General features: G+C 47.9%; 1 protein-coding gene across 2 annotated transcripts in view; it reads left to right on the forward strand.

Annotated features, from left to right (window-relative positions):
- The window catches only part of S100A7 (S100 calcium binding protein A7), a 34,595-nt gene extending 13,151 nt beyond the window's left edge, over positions 1-21,444 (forward strand). Inside the window, exons 1-3 of one of the 2 annotated variants that reach the window (XM_045817105.1) lie at positions 18,743-18,777; positions 20,149-20,306; positions 21,229-21,444. In XM_045817105.1, coding sequence (XP_045673061.1) covers positions 20,166-20,306; positions 21,229-21,393 — 306 coding nt within the window. In that variant the 5' untranslated portion in view covers positions 18,743-18,777; positions 20,149-20,165 and the 3' untranslated portion in view covers positions 21,394-21,444. Of the gene's footprint in view, positions 1-18,742; positions 18,778-20,148; positions 20,307-21,228 lie in introns of those variants that run through there. The other variant, XM_045817104.1, reaches the window with a different exon arrangement.
- The last annotated feature ends 4,525 nt before the right edge of the window (positions 21,445-25,969 follow it).

Raw genomic sequence — 25,969 nt, forward strand, 5'->3', positions numbered from 1 at the left:
CTGGGCAGAGGGGCAGGTCATCAGAAGTCCCAAGAAACCCCGAGACCTACTTCCACTTGCTTCCCTTTGCCAACTGCCTGTTAGGCTCAGTCACTGAAACAGCCTCTGGCAGTACTTGAGTTGCATGAGGTAGTTTCTCAGTAATTCACAAAGTAGGGGGAAGGGGTGTTCACCAGATCAATACAAGTTCAAACTCAATGCCAGTGCTGGGTCTGAGATCACTCAGCAAACATCCCAGGGTATACCGACTCTAGCTGCCACCTGCTGGGTACCTGTTGAACTTTGTGGTGGGGTCAGGTATCATGGACTCATCAGGATGAGTCCAGCAGATTTTATCAGGCCCAAACAGACAAAGATTTGGCTGTGTGAAGGGAAGGTTTGGAACTGGTTGAGTGTGTGAGCAAAAAAAATTCTTTCATCCTAGAGTTACACAACTCAGTCTGTCCCAAAGTTTGCCAGGAACCTGATCTCAGCAGGGTGGTGCCACTGGGAATCAGGAGAGGGGAAGGTGCCAGTAAGGCATGGGGCAAGGTGGAGGTATGATCCCCACTCCAAAGCAACACCACTTAGTCTGTTCCTGATTCTGCCCAAACCTCAGTAAGGCAGAGCCATCAAGAGTCCAGAAGGTCAGACTACCAGGAGCCTTGAGGTTGGAGCTAGTGGATATCCTATGATGGCAAGGCACCAATTAGGCTCATGGGAAAGTGGGGGAAATGGTCCCCAACCCAAAGCCACATAACTAAGTCACTGACACCCACTGACTTTGCCCAGATCTCTACACCCCAGTCCAGGAAGCTGACTCCTTAGCAGGGCATGAGCTCTGCAGAATGAGTTAACAGGGAGTCCTGAGGGTGGGGCTATTGCATTCCCCCAGGCTAATACCATAAGGAGGGAGTACTCCACCCAGGAACAATAGCTTTTGCTGTACAGCAAAGTGATTCAGCATAAGGGGTCCTTACTGTTGTCCCCTCAACTCTCTTCGCAGAGCCACAAAGCCCAGACTCTCCTCACACAGCTCTAGTCCACTTCATCATCCCTCTGCTGGAGCCTAGGTTGAGTGGCTGAAAATGAGATTTTGTGTGTTGGCCTTTTAAGAAGGCACCTGTGTCTCTGGCAGACCCCTATCTATCCCTGGCAGACAGAATCCCTGCTGAGTTTCATGGCCAGATGTTTTGTGGGTGCCTCTTTCTGGCTCTGGTGTTCTGGGCTGGAAAGCCTGGTGTGGGATTGAAACCCCAGCCCTCAGAAGAAACCTTTGCAGTTGAGATATCCCTCTAGAATCTCAGCTGCACCTGTATGAGTGGAGCTAGTCCTTTCCACCTTGCCACACTTCCTACCAGTCTCAATCTGGCTTTTTCTGTAAATCTTTGGTTACAAAACTTCTATTCACCTAGTCCTCAGTTATTTATTCAGGTTGATTGCTCTGTATTTTAGTTGTAATTCCAGTTTGGTCCTGGAAGGTGAATGTAGCTTCCACCTACTCTGCCACCATCTTAGCTATTCAATAACTTCGATTCATTCTTTTTGAATGGCCAGAAAGGTGAACCAAGTGGGACCATGTTTCCTTCCCCAGACACACCATGCCATATTTCTGGGGGTTCAGCAAGCTTCTCATCATTGTTCCAACCCAATTTATTCTATCACCCTGCCTCATCCTCTGGGGGTTGGGGTAGATCATAAGGCACAAGTAGCCCCAGGGTTCTGCTGAACCCTGAGGCTCTGCTGGGAATTACTGGGCATATCCAAAAGGCTGGTGGAACACTGGCACTGGGCCATCTCTGAGCCTCAGAAAAGCACCTGTTTCTTACTAATTTGTCCTTCTCCTCAGTGACTGCTAGAGATTAAAGGTCTGTATCCCCCCAGATTCGTATGTTGAGATCCTAACCCCCATTGTGATGCTGTTAGGAGGTGGGGCCTCTGGAGGTGGTTGTTATTATCTGTTGAGTCCTCAGGAATGGAATTAGTGGTCTTATAGGAGAGGCCTCCTGAGCTCCCTAGTCCTTCTACCATGAGAGGAGGCAGGGAGAAGATGACCAACTATGTACCAGACATCAAATCTACCAGTGCCTTATTTTGGACTCCCCAGCCTACAGAGCTGTGAGAAATAAATTTTGTTATTTACCCCTGAAACTAGTATTACTAATATAAGATTATATACCATCTATACTTAAATATGAATAAAAATTTAAAATATTTGTTTGTTTAAGCCACCCATTGTATACAATTTTTTGTTATAGTAGCCTGAACAGACTAAGACAGGATTTGAGTCGGCCTTTCTGATTCCTCAGGTGTTAAGCCTGTGTGCAATCCTGGACAGTGGAGGAAACTGCCTGTAACAGGTTATCAGCCTGAGTCACCGACTGGGCTGTGTGACCTCAGATGAGGCAGCCCCTTCCTGGGCCCTGGTGTGCTTATCTGTAAATCAGTGTCTTGGGCTACACCTCTCCAAGCTCTGAAGCTGGTACCATAAGTCTCCAGTCATGGGGAACCACTGGGGAAATACCTTCAGTGGGAGCTGAGGACAAAGCCCAGGTGACCATAGTCCACTTTATCTCCTTGGCCTTCCTCCTTGATTTTTTATCAACAACCTGAGCTTGAGATTTACCAAAGTATTCCCAGGAAAGTACTTAAGGGGCTAAATAAATCTTTCTCATATTCCCACTTGCTTCTAACTTTGAAGTCCCTTAGCTCCACTGCCCTGGCCATGTTCTTCCTTGCTCTAGAATAAATGGGCAGTGCACAGGCCTGTGAGAGTAAGCCCCCATTACTCTCTAGGCACAAACCTTCATTCTCCCCACTTGACTGAAAAAGTCACATCCTCAGTGGGGTCCTGAATGTCTTCTCCAGCTGAGTCACCAATATGTGAATTTTGTTCTTTTTAGGAAGAAATCAACTGTTCACACTAATGAACCAGGTATTCCTTTAATATGCAGTTCTTCGTGATGAAGGTGCCATTGTCCTTTCACTTTGACTCTGGACCCAGCCTAAATACTAACCAGTACTATGGTGGTGTACTCATGTGCACACATTCCCTAGTCCAGACTAGGCTGACCCACTTGTTTTCATCTGTTGGGACTTACCCAGTTCCAGCACTGAAAGTGTGATGTCTAGGAATCACCTCATCTACAGGCAAAAGGGATAGTTGCTTCTTCTACCAGACCTTTTTCTTTAAAAAGTAGGTCTTTGATTTGGTTGATTGAGAGGCCAGCAGGAACAGACAATCTACAACTGATCTGAAGACCTTCTGATCCCTCTACCATACCAGGTCAAGAAATTTGGCATGCATTTCTTCTGCTATTCAATCTGGAAGCAATAGGGATTACAAATTCCTTTTAAAGCTTGTGTGTGTGTGTGGTGGTTGTCCTTTTCAGTATTCCTAGAATATTTATTACTGCTCACACTCACACTCATGGCAGGAGGTTGGCAGGCAACTCTGTGCTAGTTATGCTGCATGGAGGCTGCACCAGAGTGTGCTCTATGAACAGCGTGAGCGTCATGCTGGTGTGTGTGCATGTGTGTGAATATGTGTGTGTACACATATGTGTTAGGAAGAGAAGTTCCAAGAATCTCAGGGGGCCTGTCCATAATGAACCAACGTCTTATTTTTTTTAGGATGTTGTGTTGCTGGGGATATCAGACTCCAGCCTTGACTTTCCAGACTGTTGGGAAGATTTTGCTGCCAAATCTGAGGTTGAGTCAGAGAGGATGTGCAAGCCAGAATGGAGAGTCAAGTCCTGCTCCTTTAGTGTTCACCACAGGATGTCCCAATATCTGACATCTGGGGTCAGGTTGGCTCCTGTAACCCACACAGAAGCTCAGCTCTCTCCCTTCTTTGTGCATAGCAAGCACCACAGCCTTCCCCTGTGTCACCTCAGGGGCTTCACGGGGGCTGAATGGTTTCAGCTCACAGAACAGGGTCCCGACATTGTGCCCGGCCAGGGCTGCACATTGCTCTAGGGCATTCTCATATGTGATTCCCTATGGAGCAACTTGTAGAATGCAACCTGAATGATGTTGTCTGGGGCTGTGCAAGGAGAGTGGCCCTGCTACACCCCCTCACTTTATTTGTATCAAAACTAAAAATAAATTTGATTCAGCTCTAATTTAGTGCTTCCTTCACATGTTTTACACCCTCCTTCCCTTAGATCCTTTCCAACCTGTCTTATCATCCATCAACTTTATTCTTCCCTCAGACCCACACCTTATGACTAAACACAAAAATCATTTTTTTTCTAGCAGCCATTTAAAAACAAAGATGATTAATCCTCATGCTGGGAAGTCTGTGATGGTGTGATTGATCTATTTCACAATAGCATCCAAGAAGATGATGCACTGGCTAAGTCAGGTCTGTTGAAGATGATGGAAAAATTCTAAGATCCTTGCAGGCTTTGTGAATGGAGGTCTTGCTGGGTCTGAGAGGTGGCAGGTGGGAAAGAACCCAGGGACCTTGGTGTGGCTGAGGATCAGGTTCAAGTGAGAGGCTCTTCCAGTAGGGCCTTGGTGGGCTGATCCTGAACTTGCACCTGCCTCTCCAACTTACCTTCCTCAGAGTGATAGCATGGTGCTCAGACAGGATGAGCAAGAGGTGGCTGCTACTCTGGAGATCTTGTTGAGACACATGCACTCTGAAGATTCAGGGACCTGCTGCTTTAGTGAAGTTTTTAGGAGTCCAATGATCAGGGATGGCCTGGGATATCCCATCCAGAATAAAAGACAAATTACTGCATTTTGCATCCCCTATTACAAAGAAGGAAACATAACACTGATAGGCCTCATTGGGTTCTGAAGGTAACATGTTCCACACCTGGGAATATTGCTCTGGCCCATGCACTGGGTAACTGAAGGCTGTCAGCTTTGAAGAGGGTCAGAAAGGGCAAGAGGCTCTGCAGTAGGTCCAGGTAGTGAAAGCAGGTGATGTGCCACTTGGGCCATTGATCTGGCAGACCCTGTGATATTAAGAAGGTCAGTAATGGGAAAAGACATATGATGGAGCTTATGGAAAGCCCCAGTGGGAGCACCACAATTGGTCCTTTGGATTCTGGAATAAGGCCCTGCCACCCGCAGCAGAGAATTATATGCTTTTTTTTGGAAATAGCTCTGACATGTTATTGGGCCCTGTTAGTGGTAGAATGTTTGACCCTGGGGCTTTAAGTGATGATGAAGCTGAAACTGCTCACTGTGAACTGTGTTTTGTTGGAGTCATTAAATCATAAAATGGACCCAACAGCAGTCTGTCGTATGATAGAAATGGTACATTCAGATTGAGCCTGAGCAAAACTGCAGGGCATGAGTAAGCTGAATGGGCACACAGCCCAGAACCCCACGTCTACCAGAGATGCACCAAAACCTCTCCCTCAGCTCGAACTTTTAACTATGTGGAGGGTTCTCATACAAAATCAGTTAAAGGAGGTTGGTGTGTAGATGGTCAGCTCGGTACATAAGTGAAAGCCAGAAATAGATAGCAAGCAGCTGCATTTGAGCCACATTCAGGTATGGCCTTGAAACACAGTCAGAGTGGGGAACTTTTCCGCCACTGGGCAGACATGTGAGCAGTTTACCTTGTCTTCCACTTTGTTTGGAAAACTTGCTGATTCTTAGCAGGAGCCAACAGCCTGGACATTGGTCAAACACCTGAAGGAAAAGAACTAGAAGATCAGAGACAAGGAAGTCTGGGGTAGAGGTATGTAAATGGACATATAAGGGTAGGCATGGAGTGTGAAGATCTTTGTATGATGTTTTGTCACCTATTGGAAAGAAAGAAGCACGGAACAATCACGTAGACAAATGACTCAGGCCATTGACATTAGACAGCTTTGTCATTGGCCACTCCAGAACTGGCCCACTGGGCACATAAGGAGAGTGGACATAATGTCGGAGATAGAAGTTACAAGTTTATCTAATAACATAGACACCTACTTATCAAGACTGACTTAGCCATTACTGCCTCTGAGTATCCACATGTTCAGCAGCAGAAACTGATGCTGAGCTCTGGGTATAGTACTTGGTATCAACAGCCACTTGGTATCAAATGGATTCCAATGGAACCCTTCTATCTGGAAGGGGCAGTTTGTTTTCATAGAGATAAATGTCTTTTCCAGGCAAGGATTTATCTTTTATGTCTACATAGTTTCAGCTAGCACCACTATCTAGGGGATTACAGAATGCCTGACCCACAAGCATAGAATCTACCCAGGAGACTCAACTTTACACTGAAATAGGTGCAGGAGTGGACCCAGACCATAGTAGTGTCATATATCATACCACCCAGAAGCAGTCTGCTTCACAGAGCTCTTGAACAGCCATTCACAGGCACAGCTGAAGTACCAGCTTAGGGGCAACACTATGAAAGAATGGGATTCCATCCTCCAGGATGCAGTATATGGATTAAATATTTTACTTCCCTTGCTAAGACTTGTGGTTAGCTCCCATTACTATCACTTCAGTAATCCACTTGGGGAGTTCGTGGTTTTATTCCCACAACTCTGGCTCTGCAAAGTTGAAGATCCTGGTCCCAGAGGGAACACATTCTTGCCAGGAGACAAAGCAAAGTTCCCACTGAGCTATAAGCTACAGCAGCTACCAGGGCACCAACAGGGGAAAAGAGACCAATAAGAGAGAAAATGAGTAACCACAGTGGCAGGAGTATTTGATCCTGATCTGTAGGAAGAGATAGGGCTGCTGTTATACAATGGAGGCAGGGAGGAACCTGTGAGGAATGCAGGTGATTCCCTTGGTCAACTCTTGGTACTTCCTTGCTCCATTAGAAGTGAAAACAGGCATGTACAGCAACCCTGTGGCTAGAGAACAACATGAAAGTCAAGGGCTCAGACTCCTCAGAAATGAAGCTTTGGGTTTACCATTAAGAAAACCATCCGGACATGCCAAGGTGGTAACTAAGGGTGAGGAAATTGCAGAGTAGAAGAGGGACAAAATGAATACAAATTGTGAGACTAGGGGGTTGCAATTCATTCACTAGTCTCACTCTTCTGAGTTTCTGCTTCAGTAAAAGAGCCATGGGAACCATGGAGAAGCTTCTCCTTGAACCAGCATGGAAGAGTAGATCTATGCAGGTCAAGAGGTGGACTGTGGAGGTCATGAAAATGTGTCACTTGGATCTCCTGCTACAGGAAGTATAGGTGATTGACAGTCCCACCTGCTGCACCTGAATCCACCACTGTGTTTGCACTTAGGCTGTGTGTGCTTCCTGTAGGCTTCTCTCAGGCAATGACTGGGCATGGCTCATTCCCAAAATATGTGGAACTCCTCAATGGACGACTGTGGCCTGGAGACTCCCCATTGGTATGATCAACCCTTTCTTGCAACTATGCTGCAGTCTAATCCTGTTTCCTATCCCTGTTCCTGCATAGGTGTAAAACTGTATTGAAGATTGAAGGCTTTCCCTGTGTTCTCTTGCCCCTTTCTTCCTCTTCACTTACTCTTTACAGGTGTTTCCCACTGTGAACCTTTGCACATCTAATCCTATCTTGGCCTTTTCATGGAGGACTCAGAGTAACCCAAAGTGGCAAAGATATAAAGAATTGCTAGTATATGGTCAAAGAAATGGGATTTGAGGGACAAGAAAAAGGTCTTACACCTTTGAGTATTTCACCCCTAATTTGTTACTGAAATTTACCCATTAGAATATTTCTTTTGGAGTGGGGACACTGAGAACCACCCACTGACTTTCCAATGTAATTCCATTCAGCACTAACTCTTCCTTGCATGGTGTCCCCTGAATGAAGCAAAGGAAAGACTCCCTATTTCCCTCCCCCAGCTAAGACCAGTGGTTGCCTTTAGAGGAAGGGATGTGCTCAGCTTGGGCTCCCTTTCTAGATTCTACCTCTCACAGCTGCTCTCTGCAGGGTTGGCTCATGGTGAAGAAGAGGGGAAAGGGGGACTCTTGACTAGGATGTTAAATTTCATAGGTGAAATTTAAAAAACATTAAAAATTGGAAGTCAATTTAAAAAATTCACAATCATACATGTATAACTCAAAAAATTATCATAAAGTGAGCACACCTGTGTAAGCAGTGCCCAGGTCAAGGACCCCAGGCCCTCCTCATGCCCCATTTCATTCACTACCCTCTTTCCCCTTCTTAGAGGAAACCCCTTATACTAAGTCTAACACCAAAGATTGCTTTTGTTTGGTCTGAACTTCATTTAAATGAAACCACCTTGTGCACTATTTAGGCCCACTTTCTTCTTAAAATATTGTTTGTAATATTATTTCAGTTGTTGAATGTAAGCTGTAATTTGTTCATTTTAGAATTGTACAGCATTTGATTGTGAAACCAGAAAAGCTGGTGTTCATGCTGCCTGTCACTACCAGAACCAATAAGTAGAGAAAAGGATTGAATCTTTATGGACACTTTATTCAGATGTTGGTGATCTGAGAAGATGGCAGGTTGCGTGCCCTAAAAATCATCTTAACATTACATCTCAAGCCAACCTTTTCATAAGGAGAAGAAAAGGGGAGGTAAGGGGGTTTGGGAAAAGGCTGATGAGATAAGAGATGCAGCCTGGCAGTGATTTTCCTAGTATTTCTTCATCTACTGATCCACAATTTTTTATCTGCACCCTTCCCTGGAACATAGCGACTCAGATACCATCTCAATTGCTTGCGTACGCCCTGGGGCACAAAGGTGGAACTGCTCGCTGACCTCATGGAGTCACACAGGTCATGAATTCCAGTTCCCGGAATAATAGCTTTTCATGTGCATTAATCACTTACGCCTATCACCTATAACTAAAGCTAAAACCTTTGACTTTTGATTTCCCCTATCAATTGTATGAATATACCACAATATATTCATCCATTTGTTGATGGGCATCTATTTCCAGTTTTAGAGTTATCTCCAGTTTTGTGATATTATAAATACACTGCTCTGAACACTTTTGCACGTCACTTTTGGGTACACACAAGGAGTGGAATTCCTGGGTCACAGGCCATGGGTATGTTCAGCATTAGTATAGAGGGTTCAGCAGAAGTAACACCTGCTTCAGTTTGGTTGGTAGGGTAATAATATGGGTGTAATAATTTATAGTTTTAATTTGAACATTCCACCTAAAATGTTACGTGGTGTGCTTGAGTGTGATATTGTTATGTTACAGAATTACATGCTTATGATTTTGTAATAAAATATTTTGTAATAAAAAAGGAGCATTATTTGTTCCAGACCCTGTATATTGCCAGTGCTGGAGGAGATTAATTGTATCAATATTACCTTCTGACTAGCAGTGGATGAAAGTTAGTTATTCCACATCCTTTATTATCTCTCTTTTTAATTCTAGCCATTCTAATAATTGTGTACTGGGGTCTTACTATGTTTTGAATTTGTATTTCTATGATGACTAATTAAATTGAACACTTTTTTATGTATTTATTAATCATGTGAATACCCTCATTTGTGAAATGTTTGTTCAAGTCTTTTGCTCTTTTATTTCTCTTGGGTGTCTATCTTTTCCTTATGAATTGTAGGGATTTTTCATACATATTACATATGTCACCTTTTATGTGTGTGTATGTGTGCATATATATGTATATGTGAATATATATATACACATTGTGTGTATGTATAATATCATCTGTCTGGAAAAAATCCAGTCATTGTTAATATAATGAGAACAGTTTGCACTACATCAATGTAACCTGGCAGCCAAGGAGAGTGGCCTGGAATGCACATGTGTGAACGATGACAGTTTCACTATACTAGTCAGTGGGGGCAGTAGATGCTGTTGAGTGAGCATGTGTACTGTGTGGCTGTCACATTCAAAATGACTAAACAAGTAGAGCAATGAATCTGCATCAGATTTTGCATTCAGCTTGAATATTTCTCCGTGGAAACTATTCAGATGATTCAGAAGGCTGAAACTATGGGCAACTGGTGATTGGCAGCTTCATCACAACAATGCACTCACTCATGCATCATGTCCCTTACAGAGTTTTTGGTGAAACATCAAATCACCCAGGTGACTCAGCCCCACTACAGCCCAGGTTTGGCTCCCTGTGACTTCTGGCTTTTCCCAAAACTAAAATCACGTTTGAAGGGAAGGGATTTCAGACCATCAGTGAGATTCAGAAAAATACAATGGGACAGCTGATGGCGATTGGGAGAACTGTATGAGGTCCCAAGGTGCTAGTTTGAAGGGGACTGAGGCATCATTGCCCTATGTACAATGTTTCTTGTATCTTGTATCTTCTTCAATAAATGTCTCTATTTTTCATATTACATGGCCTGATGCCTTCTGGACAGACCTTGTATATAAAATATATATATATAAAACAGGTGTCTTGCCCTGGCTGGTGTTGCTCAGTGAGTAGAATCAGTGTGGGCCTGTGAACCAAAGGGTCACCAGTTTGATTCCCAGTCAGGGCACATGCCTGGGTTGTCCGCCAGGTCCCCAGTACGGGGTATGTGAGGGGCAACTACACATTGATGTTTCTCTCCCTCTCCTTCTCCTTCCCTTCCCTTCTCTCTAAAAAATAAATGAATAAAATCTTTAAAAATATATAAATAAATAAAACAGATATCTTTTCTCACCTTGTGGCTTGAGTTTTCATTTTCCTAATGATGATTTCAATGAATAGAAGTTTGTAATTGTAGTCTAATTAATTCCTTTACTGTCAATGCATTTTTTGATTCTTTTAAAGACATTTTCAAGTACATGAAGATCTCTTTCTATGTTTTCTTGTAACATCTTGGTTGTCTTACTCTTTACATTTAGACCTATAATTCAGTTTGAATGAATTGTGATGCCTGATGTGAAGTAGAGATCAAGATTCATTTTTTCTACATGCATGGTCAATTGAAACCAGCACTGTTTGTTGAAAAGACTGTCTCATTCCCGCTACACCTGGTGATGTTTCTATACTGTCTGTTCTGTTCCTTTGGCTAATTTATCTATCTTTGTACCAATACTATCCTTTCAAAATTATTGTAGCTTTATAATAATATAAAATATATCTGGTAGTGTAAATTCTCCAGCTTTCCTCTTTTTCTTCAGGGTTATTGAGACTATTCTAGGTCCTTTATATGTTAATTTAAATTTTGGAACAAGCTTGTCAATTTCAACAAGAGTAATCTGTTAAAATTTTGACTGTCATTTTATTCAATGTATATATCAATTTGGGGAGAATTGACATTTTGGCAATATAAAGTCTTTTTATTCATAATCATGGTCTATTTCTCCATTTATTTTAATCTTTTCTAAGTTCTTTTAATGAAATGTATAGGTTTCAGCATAGAAGTCTTGCACATATTTCATTCAATTCATTCCTATGTGTTTGCTGTTTTGGAATTATATATGAAAATTACATTTAAAAATATAAATGTAAATGTAAATATATATATATATATATATAACCTCGAACCTGCAACCTTTTCATGTACAGGAAGATGTTCCAACTAACTAAGCCACCTGGCCATGGCTAAATGATGATATTTTAAAATCACATTTTCTTTGTTGCTTACATGCAAAAATATAATTTTTGTGTATTGACCTTGTATTTAGTGACCTTACTAAATTCAGGTGTGAATTCTGATAGTTTATCTATAGCTTGTTCTAGATTTTCTTAACAATACTTTTTTTTTAAGATTTTACTTATTTATTTTTAGAGAGAAGGGAAGGGAAGGGAAGGAGAAAGAGGAAGAGAAACATCAATGTGTGGTTGCCTCTCACATGTGCCCTACTGTGGACCTGGCCCACAACCCAATCATATGCCCTGACTGGGAATCGAACCAGAGGCCCTTTGGTTTGCAGGCTGACATTCAATTCACTGAGCCACACCAGCCAGCGCAGATTGCTCTAGATTTGCTATGTAAACAATTAAGTTATCTGAAAATATCAGCTTTATTTTTTCTTTTTAATTCATATGCTATTTTTATTTTATTTCATTTGAAGCCCTCCACCACTACTGCATAAAAGTAAATGGACATGCCGACAGCAAGCATCCTTGAATCATAAGATTTATTTGCTGTAGGCTTTTTGTATGTATGTTGCACCAGATTAGAGAAGTTTCTTTCCACTTGCAGTTTGCTAAACTTTTTGTTAAAATTATTGGATGTTGACTTTTTCAAATGCATTTTCTGCATCTATTGAGATGCTCATCTGCTTTTCTTAAAAAAAACTTCATTTTCTTCCTGTGGTGAATTACATTGATTTTGTTTTCACCTGTTCGCATTTTAATTTATTTTCTTTTTAAAGTACATAGTTTAATTTTTTATTGGGTTAAAAAACATATGGCATGAAATATTCCCTCTTAACAAAATTTCAAGTACATGGTACAGTTTTGTTAGCTATATGTGCTCTGTTGGGCAGACACTCTGTAGGACTTTTTTCCCTTGCATGACTGAAACTCTGTACCCACTGAATAGCAAACTCCCCATTTCCCTCTCCTCTCAGTCTTTGGTAACCACTATTCCACTTTCTGCTTTTTTGATTTTGACTACTTTAGATACCTGGTATAAGTGGAATCACGTAGTTTTGTCTTTCTGTGACTGGCTTATTTCACTTAGTATAATGTCCTCAAGATTGATTTTTTTTTTAATCCTCACCCAAGGATATGTTTACTGACTTTTAGAGAGAGGGAGGGAGAGGGAGAGGGAAAGAGAGAAACATCAGTGTGAGAGAGAACCACCCATCGGTTGCTTCCATACACGCCCCCAGTGGGGATAGAACCCAAAAGCCAGGTATGTGACCTGACTAGTAGTTGAATCTGCAGCCTTTGGGTGTACAGGATTACACTCCAAACAACTGAGACACTGGCCAGGGCAAGATTGACTTTTAAGTATTAAACCAACATTGAATTCCTGAAATACATCCCCCTTGGTCATGATGTGTTATTAGCTAACGACAAGTGGGCACACCCGCCCTCCAATCTGACCCACAGTCCCCCTCCTCATCCCATCAAAAGAATGTGTGGGGTAAGATAACATTCCTTAATTAACTCGCTACTCCTACTCCTCTGTTCCTCCTCTCCAGTTGGGATCCCCTTACATTCTGAACTTTGTGGCAATTCAGGACTGTTGTCCCATTATCTGATGTCCCATTATCTGACCACCATTGCTTACCCTTGCTGTTCCTTTTTTTCCTACTTTTATTTATCTCTTCTTCAAATGAACCAAGACCTTGGTTGTCTAAGCTTCTTCTTTCTCAGTCTTTCTAGCAGCCTTTGCTAATGTCACCTCATTCTCTCAGCATTCTACTTTGCGTGGTCCACAGCCACAACTCAACTCCATTTTTATCTTTCCTTCACCCACATCTGTCTTATAACACCCAGTTTGGAGTCAGTCCCCCACGCCCTTTGCCTCCTCTCTTCCTCTATCCAGGTGCTGATTCCTGATGGGTGATTTTGTAAGAGAGCCACAAGTCAGAACAATGTACCAGGCTAACCCAGAATCAAAAGGAACCATCCACAGACGCACTAAAATGGTTACTTATAGATGCAGATACTGAAACTTGTGTGGGATCCAGGAAACTGAAACCAGTTAGACAAGAACTGGGGAAGGGGCATCCAGTGGTTTCGGTCTCCAGGTGACTCACAGATGGTTTACTGTATTAAGGCAAATGATGGTCTTCCATGGGGAGGGAGAAGTTCCATGTGGGGAGGGGTGCCTGTTCCTCCCAGAAAATCTTGAGTATCCAGAGCTCAAACTCCTGCTTTTGGTCCCTTGGGAATCCCTGGGGCAGCACCAAGGTTGTCTTCAGGAGGCACTGCATGCTTTCTAATTCTCCAGCTCCAGTTTGGATCTACAGTTCCCTTTCAACTATGAGCAGAATCACTCATATGAGGCCGGAACATTTAGGCAAGCCATTGGCAGAACCACCAAATTTTGAAACTACTCGTCCTTTTGGCTTCAGTGCTGATGTCCCTTCCACAGTTGTGTTCTCTATACACCTTGCACTGTGACTGGCTTTAGGACTCACCACACATGACCTCCTTCAAACCAGGGATAGGCATACACACACACACACACACACACACACACACACACAGCTCTTGCATCTTTGTTTCTAAGTATTCCTATAGGTGCCAGAGAAACCTGGCAGTCTGCCATATTCTCTAAGGCATAGGAATTTGAGGTTAAATTAAATTAATTTTCATAGGAATTTGGATCAAGTTCACTGCTCAGCTGTGGGTAACCAGGACACTGAATTCAGTGATAGCCCAGAACTCAAATTGCCTCTAAGAGTGAAAACTAACTTGTATTTTCATTTTCATGGAATTCCAAGGAATAGAACAAAAATGCAAAGTTACTGTTTAGACTGAGGGATAGGTGGATAATAAATACAGTCATAGTTAAGAGCATAGGTTTTTGAGTCAAACTGAGTCGATGTCTGAGTCCTGCATTTGTACTTGTGGTCTTTTACTCAAGAGTAATCAACAACTGTGTTTTGTTATTATCTTTGTTGTTAGTTACTGTTATTGGGATGGTGGTCCTCTTAAATAAATTCTTTCTTCAGACGAAAGTCATGACTACTTTTCAGAGACATTTTGCAATTTCAAGAGGTACTAAAGAATCCTCAGTTCACAGGAGCTGCCATAATCTCTTGCCCAGAGTTATCAGCGTGAACTATTGGGAATATCTTGTTTGAAGCCCTGGACCACATGGCTTTCTCATATCACCTGCCTCCCTGCACCCTCTTGGCTCAAACTAGTCGACTGTCCTCTACAGGAGTTCCCTCTTCTTGCCCTGAAGCAGTGAGACTTGAAGTTCTTTCCTGCTCACAGCATATCCTCTTTTAATAAAACCATTGTCACAGCAATTCCTCTTGTGCTTGGACTCTGGCTCAGCCCTGCAGCTAAAGAGAAAAATGACTCCCATACGGAGGCTGAGTAAGGAGCCCTCAGGCTGGTGGGGCAAAAAAACAAAAACAACCTTTGTTGTTGATGAGAGAGACCTGGTTCTTCTTGCTGACCAATGTAAAGAACTACAGAACAGCAAATCTATTAGTGTGCAACCAGCTTACATGCTAATTAGTGATTCATTCCCTTGGAAGAAAATGGGCCTAGCTAGAGTGGTGGTGGGGGAGGGGAGGGCGGCGAAAGGCAAAGGTTCAGGGCAAAGCAGGGTAGCAAAAGTAAGAGAGGCTGAAGGCCAGGGTGGCAAGCCCCTGGGTGGCCTGAGGCCAGGTGGCCAGAGAGCCAAGAGAGCCAAGAGCGTCCCAAGTGTGAGTCCTTTGTTCTGAGGACTTACGTCATTGGTTGGGATAGGAGAAAAAAGTTACATATTAACAGGTAAATGCAGTGCCAGCTTTCCTGGGGGATGTGAGTACCCAGACATAGGTGTGTGTGGGGGTCTCTTAGCTTGAATCCTTATCTTGCTCCAGACTCTATATGATCATCTCGTAAAACAAATAAGTGACAAGAGGCAGTTAACTGAAGTTGGGGCAGTTACCCAAAGTTACTTATGGGCTCTTTCTGTAAGCATTAAGGACTCTCTTGTAAAACAGAATGTGACCAGAGGTAGGGAATTAACCAAAACTGTTTTCTGGGCTGCTTCCTTGGGCACCGGGAACCCTCTCCCACATTCCAGGCCTTGGGGTGAAAGCACAGTTTCAAGGCTTCCTTTCCCAGACAGTGGGAACAATACATAGAATTTCAGGGACCGCCCTCCTCCCGTGCTAACACGGTGTTTCCTGTGATGTCGGAACACCTGGCGACATCACCGGACCGGGCTCAGACCTGCTGAGTTAGTAGGTGAGGCACGTCTCCCTTCTCCTCCCCGCCTTGGTTTACCATCCATTCTACCTGAGTGATACAGGCGTTTCCTGGCAACCAGGACATTAGACGCTGGCCATTAACAGCAGCGCAGCCTCAGAGTTCTTCCTATGCTGTCTCCCACCTCACTGTGAAGTAAATAAGATGAGGCTTATTTTTTATGGCTGGGAGTTAGAGGCGGTTCGTGTGGCATGTGGGTCTTGACAGTAACATTGAGGGAGGGGAGGTTTTCCGATGACTGCCTGTGTCCAGTACCAGGATCCCAGGCATGGTCTGAAGCATGGTCTGAGGCATGGTGGCGCCAGCCCGCCCTGTCCCCTTCTGTCAGAAAAGCAGAGTCCCAGAATCTGGGCCCAGCATTACTCAGTTTCATTGGGCAGAACCGGTGGGACACCCGATCACTCTTGGTTGCAAGGGACACAGGGAAGGCAGGGACAGGACTCTCTGAGCGGCTGACCAGGCATGACACACATGCTGGCCCTGGGCACACCAACTCCTCAGCAAAACTAGTCTCCGTGGAGGGAAAAAGAAAAAAAAATACCTGGTCTCCGTTAGTTCAGAGAGGGACTGGACACTGGGTCGAACGTAGTTTGGTGCCTGCCCCAAACTTCCCTTCCAACAGTCTTGGCTCTAAACTCCTTTTCTTTTTTATTACGATTTTTAAAAAAGATTCTGTTTCTTTTTAGAGAGGGAGGAAGGGAGGGAGAAAGAGTGGGAGAGAAACTTCAACTGATCACCTCTTACACACCCCCAAATGGGAACCTGGTCGACAACCCAGGTGTGAATTAAACCCGTGACCTTTCAGTTCGCAGGCTGGTGCTCAGCCCACTGAGTCACACCAGCCAGGGCTGAACTTCTTCTTATCAAACTTGTTTCTGTCCTCCTGATACGATGGCGGTTCTGCACTGTGGTTTTGCTCACACCTGTCATGGCCTGGAATCTCCTTCCCTGCTTCACTTGCTTGAATAGTAGCTGTTGACATTCATTCAAATGTTACCTCCCGTGTTGTATCTCTGTCCCCTCTCCTCCCTAGGAACTTACCCCTCTCTTCTGGGGTTACACAGTGTGTCACTGCACATCTTCAGCATCTACCGTTTCTGTTTTATTCTTTTTTGTCTTCACTTCTAAAGTGTGAGCATTGAAGGGAGAGAAATACTCAATAAAATTTTCCTGCCATAGGTTCCCCATAAAGCACAATGGGTGGTACTCACTGAATACTCCTTAAATTTTGTACATTGAACAAATGGTCCAGGTCTCAGCTCAAAACAGCCAAGACAGCAGAGGTACAGAGTCATAGAGCTCAGTGAGCGAGTGGCTCAGGATAAGTGGAAAATGCCTGAGAGATGGCTCCAAGTGACTGATCTGGGTACGTAGTCCGAGGTGACAAAGGGCTTTTGGCTACAGGGGTGGAGGATTTCTGTAGACTTCCTGGCGGTGGTGAGTGACAAGGGGGATGCTAGGGTGTGCCTGGGCCATTCGCCACAATGGTTGGGAACACTGACGTCTTTGACAGCAAACAGTGCTGCTCTGAAGTTGGTCTCCAGGACCTGGGCCTGGTGTCCTGAGGCTCATCACCTTCTCGTTCCTTACACACCCAGGACTTGCACACCCAGGGCCTGCCAGGGGGCCCTTTCCATTCGCTTCGCCAGCCAGGTGGCTGATCTCTAGGGGAACATGAGGTCAGAGGTCAAAATCCCTCATCACCTGAGCTGGAAACCATCCAAAAGGAAGACAAGAAGATGAAGAACACGTGGTATCCGAAACAATCACAGAAAATGATGCCACATCCACACAAAGGAATACTATACAACCACGAACACAGTACAACATGGAGATAGCTTATACCCTTAATAGTGAGCAAAAGAAAGCAGACACAAGGTATATATGGACTATGTTCACCTTCAAGTAAGATTTGAAAGTTGACAAAACTGCAGTGTTCAGAATGGATGCTTAGGTGATAAAATGCAAGGCCAATAAAGAGAGAGCCTTATCATGAAGGGCAGACGGTGGGTGTGAGGAAGAGAAAAAGCGCAGTGACTGGGGGGCACCGATGATGTTTATCTATTGACCCGGGTGATGCTCAGCGGTGCTAGAGATGGTTCACTGCACTGCACATTGTGGTTCTTTGTACTTTTCTGCATGATTGATCTATATCAAATAGAGAACAGAGATAGAACATGGAGCAAAATAATTATTTCTAATTAATTTTATTTAATTATTTTAATTAATTAAAAGAATTTTAATTAATTTTCTCTGTGCTCCCTGGCCTGTCACTGTGGGTCATGACACCCGTTTGCCTCTTAGGGCTCCAGTGAGGACCCAGTGTGCAGATAGCAGTGTGGTGACCCTGCCTCCCTCCCCAGGACCCTGGCCTCACAGGCCCTACAGTGACCCCAGATGTTCAGCAGTGGGGTCGGGGTGAGGTTTTGAATCAGGCTTCTCTGGGATCACATCTTGACCTTGCTCTCTACTGGCCTCGTGCACGCGGGAACTTTGCTTACCTCTTAATCCCTCGGTTTCCCCTCCTCGACACGAGGGTGACAGCGCCATAATCTCACCAGGTTATGGGGGTTTGGGGGGAATGTCCGCACGGCGGGTGTGCCGATGCCTGGCACAGCGAAGGGCTCATGAACCAGTGGAGGGAGTGTTGTGAGCTGTCGGGACAAACGTGCGGACGGACTGGCTGACAAGCAGACACAGACCGCACTGCCCTTCAGAATCCCTTCCTCTCTGTGCCCAGAAACCCAGCTTCTCTACCAAATGCCTGTCCTGTTAGGACACATGCCACTGTCCCCACCCCCAGATCAAGTTAGGGACAGAAGGCGGCTCTTGTCCCTTGGGAGTTGCCTGGGATTTTACCAGGAAATGCTGAGCACTCACTCCTAGGTGTGTCCCAGCCACCCGAGTGGAGCAATGGTCCTGGAAGCAGGCAGCGAACATGGCCCCAGGGCTCCCAGCCCCAGGGAGGAGCCGGACTGAGCCTTATAAAGGGACCGGTCTTTGCCCAGATGCACAGCACACACATCCTTCTCCTCAGTGACACCTCGTCAGCTCAGGTAAGTCTGCAGCCGACTCTGCCAGGAAGGGTGCTCGGACCCAGCATGTTCTGCGCTGTGCAGCAGCAGGGAAAGCAGTGATGGGAGAGATTCTGGAGCCTGGGTCCAGCCTCAGCTCAGCCTCCAACGGGGCTGTGTGACTTCCTCCCACTGAGGTCCCGAGGTCCTCATCCACAACACGATGGCTGGACTGATGCTCCCCATTGCTCCCTTCCCTCCTCTGGGGCAGCTCCCGTGCAAACACCCCTGGTGGAAGATGCAGGAATGACCCTCCCTCCCTCTCTCTCCTCCTCGTCTTCTTTTCTGTCTGGACTCACCTGACTCTCAGGCCCTGGGTTGGCGAAGGCCCACTGTGCACCCCAACCCCGGGGGAGAGTGGGTGTTCCTGCCAGAGTCTTGCAGGGTCTCCTGAGCCCAGGCCTGGGATGCCCACTCACCTCGCCCTGGTGAGAAGACCTGCCCCTGGGTCAGGGACGGACCAACCAGAGCTTCCCGACCTCCTCCCCAGCTGAGGGAATGGCCAGTGACCTTCTGGGCACTGGGCTCAGCTCTGGCTTTGGGAGGTGAAACCTCTTTACTTACATGTGGCCTAACCTTGGAGTTCCAGAGAGCAGGGAGGTACAAAGGCCAGATAATTCCCAACTACAGACAATCTGAAGGAGCCTATCCATCCACATTCCACCCAATAGCCTAAATCTGGGGCAGGCATTTGTGTTTATTTCAAATCTGATGCCAACTGGGCCCCCCAGTCCCTCCTTTTCACGCACCGGTGGGGATGGTCCAGGAAAACCTCTGCCAGAGGGCAGGACAAGGAGCTGTGTGTCTGCGCACACTCACCATCCTACTCACACTGGCCTCCAGGAGCCCCCACAGTCCGTTTCACGTAGAGCCTGCTTTAGGCTTACAATGGCCCCTTGGGAGTCTCCTTCCAAGAGCAGCCTCGGGGGGGGGATCAGACCAGATTGGCAAGGATGTTACTTTGTCCCCACGACTCTGACCCTGACGCTGACCCTGGAGGAGATGGATGTGATGTTCTCTGACGAGTGGAGTCATCAAAATGCTGTGTTTGCCTTGGGTCCTTCTCAGGGTGGTGACCCCTCCCCTCTCTGCTCCCGGGAATCCTGGGGTGCTGCCCACGGTGGGCTCCGTGTCCCCCTCCACCTCCTCTGGACCCTGACCTCCGTGGGCCCAGGTCCCAGCCTTGGTCTCGCCCTCCTTGAGTGACACCTCATCCCACCTCCTGGGTGACACGGTTCCTTCTGTTCCACCCGAGCCTCACTTCACTGGATCCTCGGTCCCCACCCCATTGTCCTAACCTGGAGACCCTCACTGGGGGCAGGATAACAGAACCACTGTCCTTCCCTCTGGCAGCCCCTTTGAGAACCAAGATGAGCCACACCGAAGCTGAGAAGTCCGTGATGGGCATGATCGACCTGTTCCACAAGTACGTCAAACCCGATGACACGATCGACAAGCCGGGCCTGCTGAAGATGCTGAAGGAGAATTTCCCCAACTTCCTCGAGGCCTCTGTGAGTCGGGGCAGTTTCTCAGGGTTGCCTGGGCCCTGGCGTGGGCTGAGGGCACTTGGCTGTGAGAGTTTGGGTGACTCACTTCCATTGTCTCATCTGCAAATGGCTTAAAAGGACTTTGTACCCTGGCTCGTGATCAGGATGGAGGAGGTTATGTACGCAGTGACGTGTAAAGATGTATGGATGTCAGATAGGGCAGTGAGTAGGTGGTGGGACAGGAGAGCAGTGCGTGGATGCCCTCCCACCTGTCACTCTCCATCCAGGAGACTGAAGCCCAGGTGCTCGGGCCTGGCCTCTAGAAGCCTCTGTTAGGTTCTCTGAGATCCAAGACGAGAAACAGAAGTCCCATCACTCGTAAAATTTAACACCTTTCTTTACAACACAAAAGCTCATTCACAGGCCTGGTTTAACCTGACAGTTGGAATGTGCTGAAGTGGGTACACAAGGGGGCTACTAGGTGACACAGAGACGGGGAGGGCACGGACAGGGAACTGAGAATGGAAGATTCTGGAGGCCAAACTGATGACCGCAGAGGAGGCTTGGGAATGAAGGAGACAAGGGCTAGGGCCTTTTCTAAGTTGCTGGGTAGAACTTAGGGTGGGTCAGGCCCTTGAGGTGGGTGGGGGAGTGGGTCTGGGTCTGGAGACCACCCACCCACCAGCTCATTGGTCATTGCGGCTCTGGTGCTCGCCACCACCAGGCCTCTCATTCACCGGGATGGTGACCTGAGGCCAAGGAACCTCCCTCAGGGAGCTGCAGGGGAACCTGACGTCCCCACCAGCCCCACTGAGCCTCCACTCGTCTGCACCAGCTGCACCTGTGTGGCCCCCAGGTGCTCGCTCCCTGTCCGTGCCTCCTTCTCCTGTTCCACCCTCAACACTCTGGGACTAAATCAGCCTTGTTTTGTGTGTCTTTCCCACAGGACAATCAGGGCAAAGATTACTTGTCCCATATCTTTGAGGAAAAAGACAAGAATGAGGATAAGAAGATTCAGTTCTCCGAGTTCCTGTCCTTGGTGGGGGACATAGCCACTGAATACCACAATCAGAGCCACAAAGGGACCGCCAGTTCCGGGGGACACCAGTGAGCCCGCCCAGCCCCAGGCCTCCAGAGACCCCAGAAACAATAAAGTGCCTCCTTCTCCCAGATACGCCTATTTCCTGCTTTTTCTTTGGCTACTTATGCTGTCAAAACTGCCACTTCTTGGTGAGCCTCATTGTGGATTATGCATGGGTTGGATTAGCCCGTAAAAGGTGCCAGCAGGGTGCCCTCCTGTGGCCTTCAGCCTCACTGGCCACCTCTCTCAGGAGGGCCTTGTGGCCGCCTCTGCCCCTGCTCCCTAGTGCAGCCAACACGCCCGGCCCCAGAGGCCAGCAGGACAGAGAATTCTGTGGGGCCCCAGCCACGCTTTTCCTTCTCAAGCGTGGATCCGCACCAGGGGATCGTGGAACCGCAGTGAGCAGGAGCCCAGGTCTGACCCATGGGTTCCCCACGCCCACCCGCTCCTGCCCAGCATGACCCCGAGGGCACAGGGGAGATGGCACCCCTGAAACAGGGGTTCCATGGAGGGCTTCGGGGACACGTGGGCACTTGTCACTGTGAACAGGACGCTCAGCAGTGCCCGGGGAACTGGATCCCTTGTCCTGTGTCCTGGGCTCCTGGGCTGTGTCCTGTCCTGAGCATCTGCGTGTGTTTCAGCCTGCGTGTGTGTCCCTGTGGAGGGGAGAGAGCCACCCTGTCTGCTGAGCTCATCCTCGAAATGGTTCGCTAAATGCCGGGAGCTGGGTGTCTGGGGAAATTCACCCGGTGATCGGGGTTCAGGTGTGAGGAGCTCCAGCTAGTCCCAGAGTCCAGACAACCTCTGGGTGCCGAGTGAGAGGACGGGCCTGCGGGGGGAGCAGGGAGCAGGGGGCACTAAGGGATGGGCGGAGAGCTCATGCTGCGCGTCATAAAGGACAGTCCCCTTCCTCTGCCACAGAAAGGGGCATGTCATCTCCCTCAGGCTCTTCGAGATCAGAAAAGGTGCTCGGGGCTGAGGATTTCAGAAACAAGCAGGACAGAGGGGCTGCCTGAGCAGAGCGCTGGCTGTCCCCACAGATGGGGGTCTCTCCATGGTGCCCGGAGGCCAGCCAGAGCTCACCTGTACGTCCAGGGCCACCTCTGGACATGTCCCTGAAGCTCCAGCAGCTCCCCTCCTGGAGGCTCCCGTCATCTGCTGTCACTCCCTGCCTCCCGCTCACAGCCTCCCACCGACCCTCAGTCAGGCCGGCATTCTTCAGGGAGGAACTAGGCAACTGCCTCCAAAATCTCCTTTTGTCCCGCCTGCAGGAAACTCATAGCAGGAGTCATTTGTGATATAGATTACTCCTCCCTCCACTCCCTCATGTATATTTTGCTCAAGTACATTGTGCCTGGCACAAGGCATAACTGTGCAGACACCTGGAGGCAGAATATTCTAGACAGAAGAGGTTAGAAAGGTTGGTGTGGCTGTGTTACTGACCCAACCAGAAGGGAGGGTCCTACGGCTTGCCGCCTGCCAGGCAAATGTCCAAAGACGGAGTTTGGTGTGGGGTGGGGGTGGGGTGGGGTGGGGGGAGGTGGGAAGGAATCTTTTACTTAATGGCAAGTTTCTGTCTAAAATATCTGGGTAACAAAAGAAAGGGGAAAGGAAAAGTCAGAGTATGTCATCAAAAATAGCTGTTTAAAGGTCTGTCATTGCGACTACTAGTACATAGGTCCAAGAACTGAAAATGCCACAAGAACAAAAGTCTATTCACAGTGCCAACTATTATCGCCAAGTCTTTGGAAATAACGGCAAGTTTCTGCCTCAAAGCCTGTTCCCTCTAAGATACCCAAAGAAAAATGACCCTGTCACCTGCCAGTTCAGTTCAAGGTCGCACCAGGAACCCCTTCTCCCACCCAAAAGTAGCATGAACATGGGTGGGTTAGCTGATCTGCAGTTGCTGTCCAGCTTCAGGCATCTTTTGGAGTCTGTGTCCCCAGGCCTCTGCTCACAGGCCCGCACTGGCCACCCTTGACATGCCCTCTGCTGGGGGAGGGGGAAGAACCAACAGCCTCTTTGCTTTTTGGTGCGCTCCATGTGAAAAGTCCCCTCCCGGATCCCATACACACGGAAAGCCAGTGGGAGTGTGCAGCCTTCCACCCAGTGAGGGCCAGTGTTTGCCTTTGCTCCTCTCTGGCTGCCGTGTTTACTGAGCGGGCAACGTCTCCAGTCACACAAGGACGGATGAAACCTCTCCCCCACCTCCGGGGTGGGAGTGTTGCCCATTGCAGCTGGAGGGAGCTTAGGAGGAGATGGTGGGGAGGAGGGCAGGTCCAGGGCCTGGCGCAGAGACAACTGAACTAGTGATCTACTGCTGTGCGACAACACTGCCCCACACGCACTGACATACCCAGCAAACACTCATTATCTCACGGTTTCCTGGACGAGGGACCCAGCGTGGCTCAGCTGAGTGCTTCTGCCAGTGACTCTCGGGAGGCTGGGGCTGCCGTCTCACCTGAGGCAGGATCTGCTGCACTCAGGACCTGAGCCACTCAGGGGTCTTGGTGGGACTGAGTTTGGGTGGAAGGCATGACTTCCTCTGTCTGTCTCTCTCCCTCATTGCTAGGCTACGTGGGTGTCTCCAGATAGCAACTCATGACACAGAGGCTGAGTCCCCAGCGTGGGGGACCTGAGAGAGGGACAGAGACAGAAAGGACACAGGTCAGAGTGAGCAGGGGCTAGGCACTGACTCTTTATCACCAAGTCTTGGAAGTGACCTTGGGTCACTTCGCCATCTTCTAAGGAGTCACCAATGCAGGCCACACTTACAAGGAGGGCACACATCCACACTACACAAAGACGTGCCCACCAGGAGGTGGGGATCGTGGGGAGACACTGAGAGAACTGGAAGGTTCTCAGAGGTCTGTGCTTTGCCCAAAGTCATAGACTGGTCTGGATGCAGAGTCAGGGATGAGCCCAGCTCTGTGTCCTCGAAGTTGGGGTCTTGGCTGCACCCAGGCTCTCTCAGGGGCTCTGGAGCAGGCTGTGCCAGTGTGACCGTGTGCAGACATGGAGATGGCACAGGCGAGAGGGTGAGCATTTGGCAGCCTGGTCGGGCCTTGGCCAGTCCTTGTCGGAGGAGAAGCCCAGGTCGGGGACCACTGGAGTGCACCCTTATCCACAGCTCACCTAGGGTGGAGGGAGCTGGGGATGCCTTTATGCTGAGCTTACCCTTATGCACTTTGAATCTCCCCTCACTGGTTAATTGGGAAGCTGAGGCCCATAGGGAGTCAGGGACTAGCCAGGGTACCGGCCAAAGTTCAAGAGTGTTCTGACCTTCCAGGCCAAGGCTCCAACTGCTCCCATAGAGGTAGTTGGTTTGGAAGTTAGAGATCCTAACGTATTGGGAAGCTCTTGCCTTCTCCTGCCTATGTGGGGCCGCTTTCTTCTGGGATCCAGTCCGTGAGCACTGGCACACGTGCGTGTGTGCGTACACACACACACACACACACACACACACACATACTCTAGGCGTAATGACTGTGGGAGGGATACTAAGAGGAGCAGACACGGAGGCGGTGACCAGAGGAAGAAACAAGGGGTTGGCGGCACTACTACACATGACAGCGCTCCTCCAGCTTCACAGCTATTGTCCCGCCTGTGCCCGAACGTCCCTGAGACTCACGTGCTAGAATAGTCCCATTGTGCAGGCAGGAGAGGGACCGGCCCCGACATGCACAGTGGCCCATCCAGGATCCAGAAGAGGGAGGAATGAGATGAGTCTGAACCCCAGTCTCTGTCCTCAAATAGGGGACCCTGACTGTCCCCAGACCTGCAAGAGGGCATGGAGTGGGGCGTGTGGGTGTCACTGGGTGCAAATATGGTATTCCACGGAGAAGGGGCGAGAGCAATCAGCAGCCCTGGGGACTATTTGGATGTATTTCTTTGAGGAGGGGACACAGGCAAAGGGGATCTCAGGAAGTGAAGTCACTGCCCAACAGAACTTGGAATCCCTGTAACCAGGAACCCACACTCTAGTGATGTCGCCATAGCCAGCTCGCTTGGCAAGAGACACGTGACAGTTTCAGATGTTCTCTTGCTGTGTCCCCACGCATCGGGGCTCTTGCTTCTGGAAACCCTGCAGTGAGAATTTTCCAAACCGCAGATGTTAGTTCAACCCTCATCCCTGACATCTGGGGCCACTTTCCAGCAGATCCCTTACGGTAACACAAGGCAGCCTGGGTCAGGCCAAGTCAGGCACGGCTGCCTCTGTGCGCCACCCCTGGCAGCCCCCATACCCTCCTCTTACGTGGGAGAAGAGGGATCTGAAGGGAGGACCGCTCGCACCCCCCCCCCCCCCCCCCACCCCTGGGACAGGAACAGGCTGCTGGGTGGGGGATTACCTAGCGATCCGGTCACAATCACACCCCAGGACGGGGCTGGAGGGTGGAGGGGGGCTTTCTGAGGGGCTTCTTATCTGAGCCAACGAGACTCCTAGTCCCTCAGGCTGTCACGTCTTTTCCATCCACGGTGGAGATCTGAGCAAAACGTGGTTGTGTGTTTGGCGTCCGGAGAGTCACAGAGGTCTGAGAACCAGCAAAGCGGGCCCTGAGGCTTTCCCGCTGGCAGCTGGCACTGTCCTTACAGAGCTCCACACAGG

The sequence above is a fragment of the Phyllostomus hastatus genome, unplaced genomic scaffold (genome assembly GCF_019186645.2).
Source record: "Phyllostomus hastatus isolate PE091 unplaced genomic scaffold, TTU_PhHast_1.1 phas_scaffold_216, whole genome shotgun sequence".
Classification (NCBI taxonomy): domain Eukaryota; kingdom Metazoa; phylum Chordata; class Mammalia; order Chiroptera; family Phyllostomidae; genus Phyllostomus; species Phyllostomus hastatus.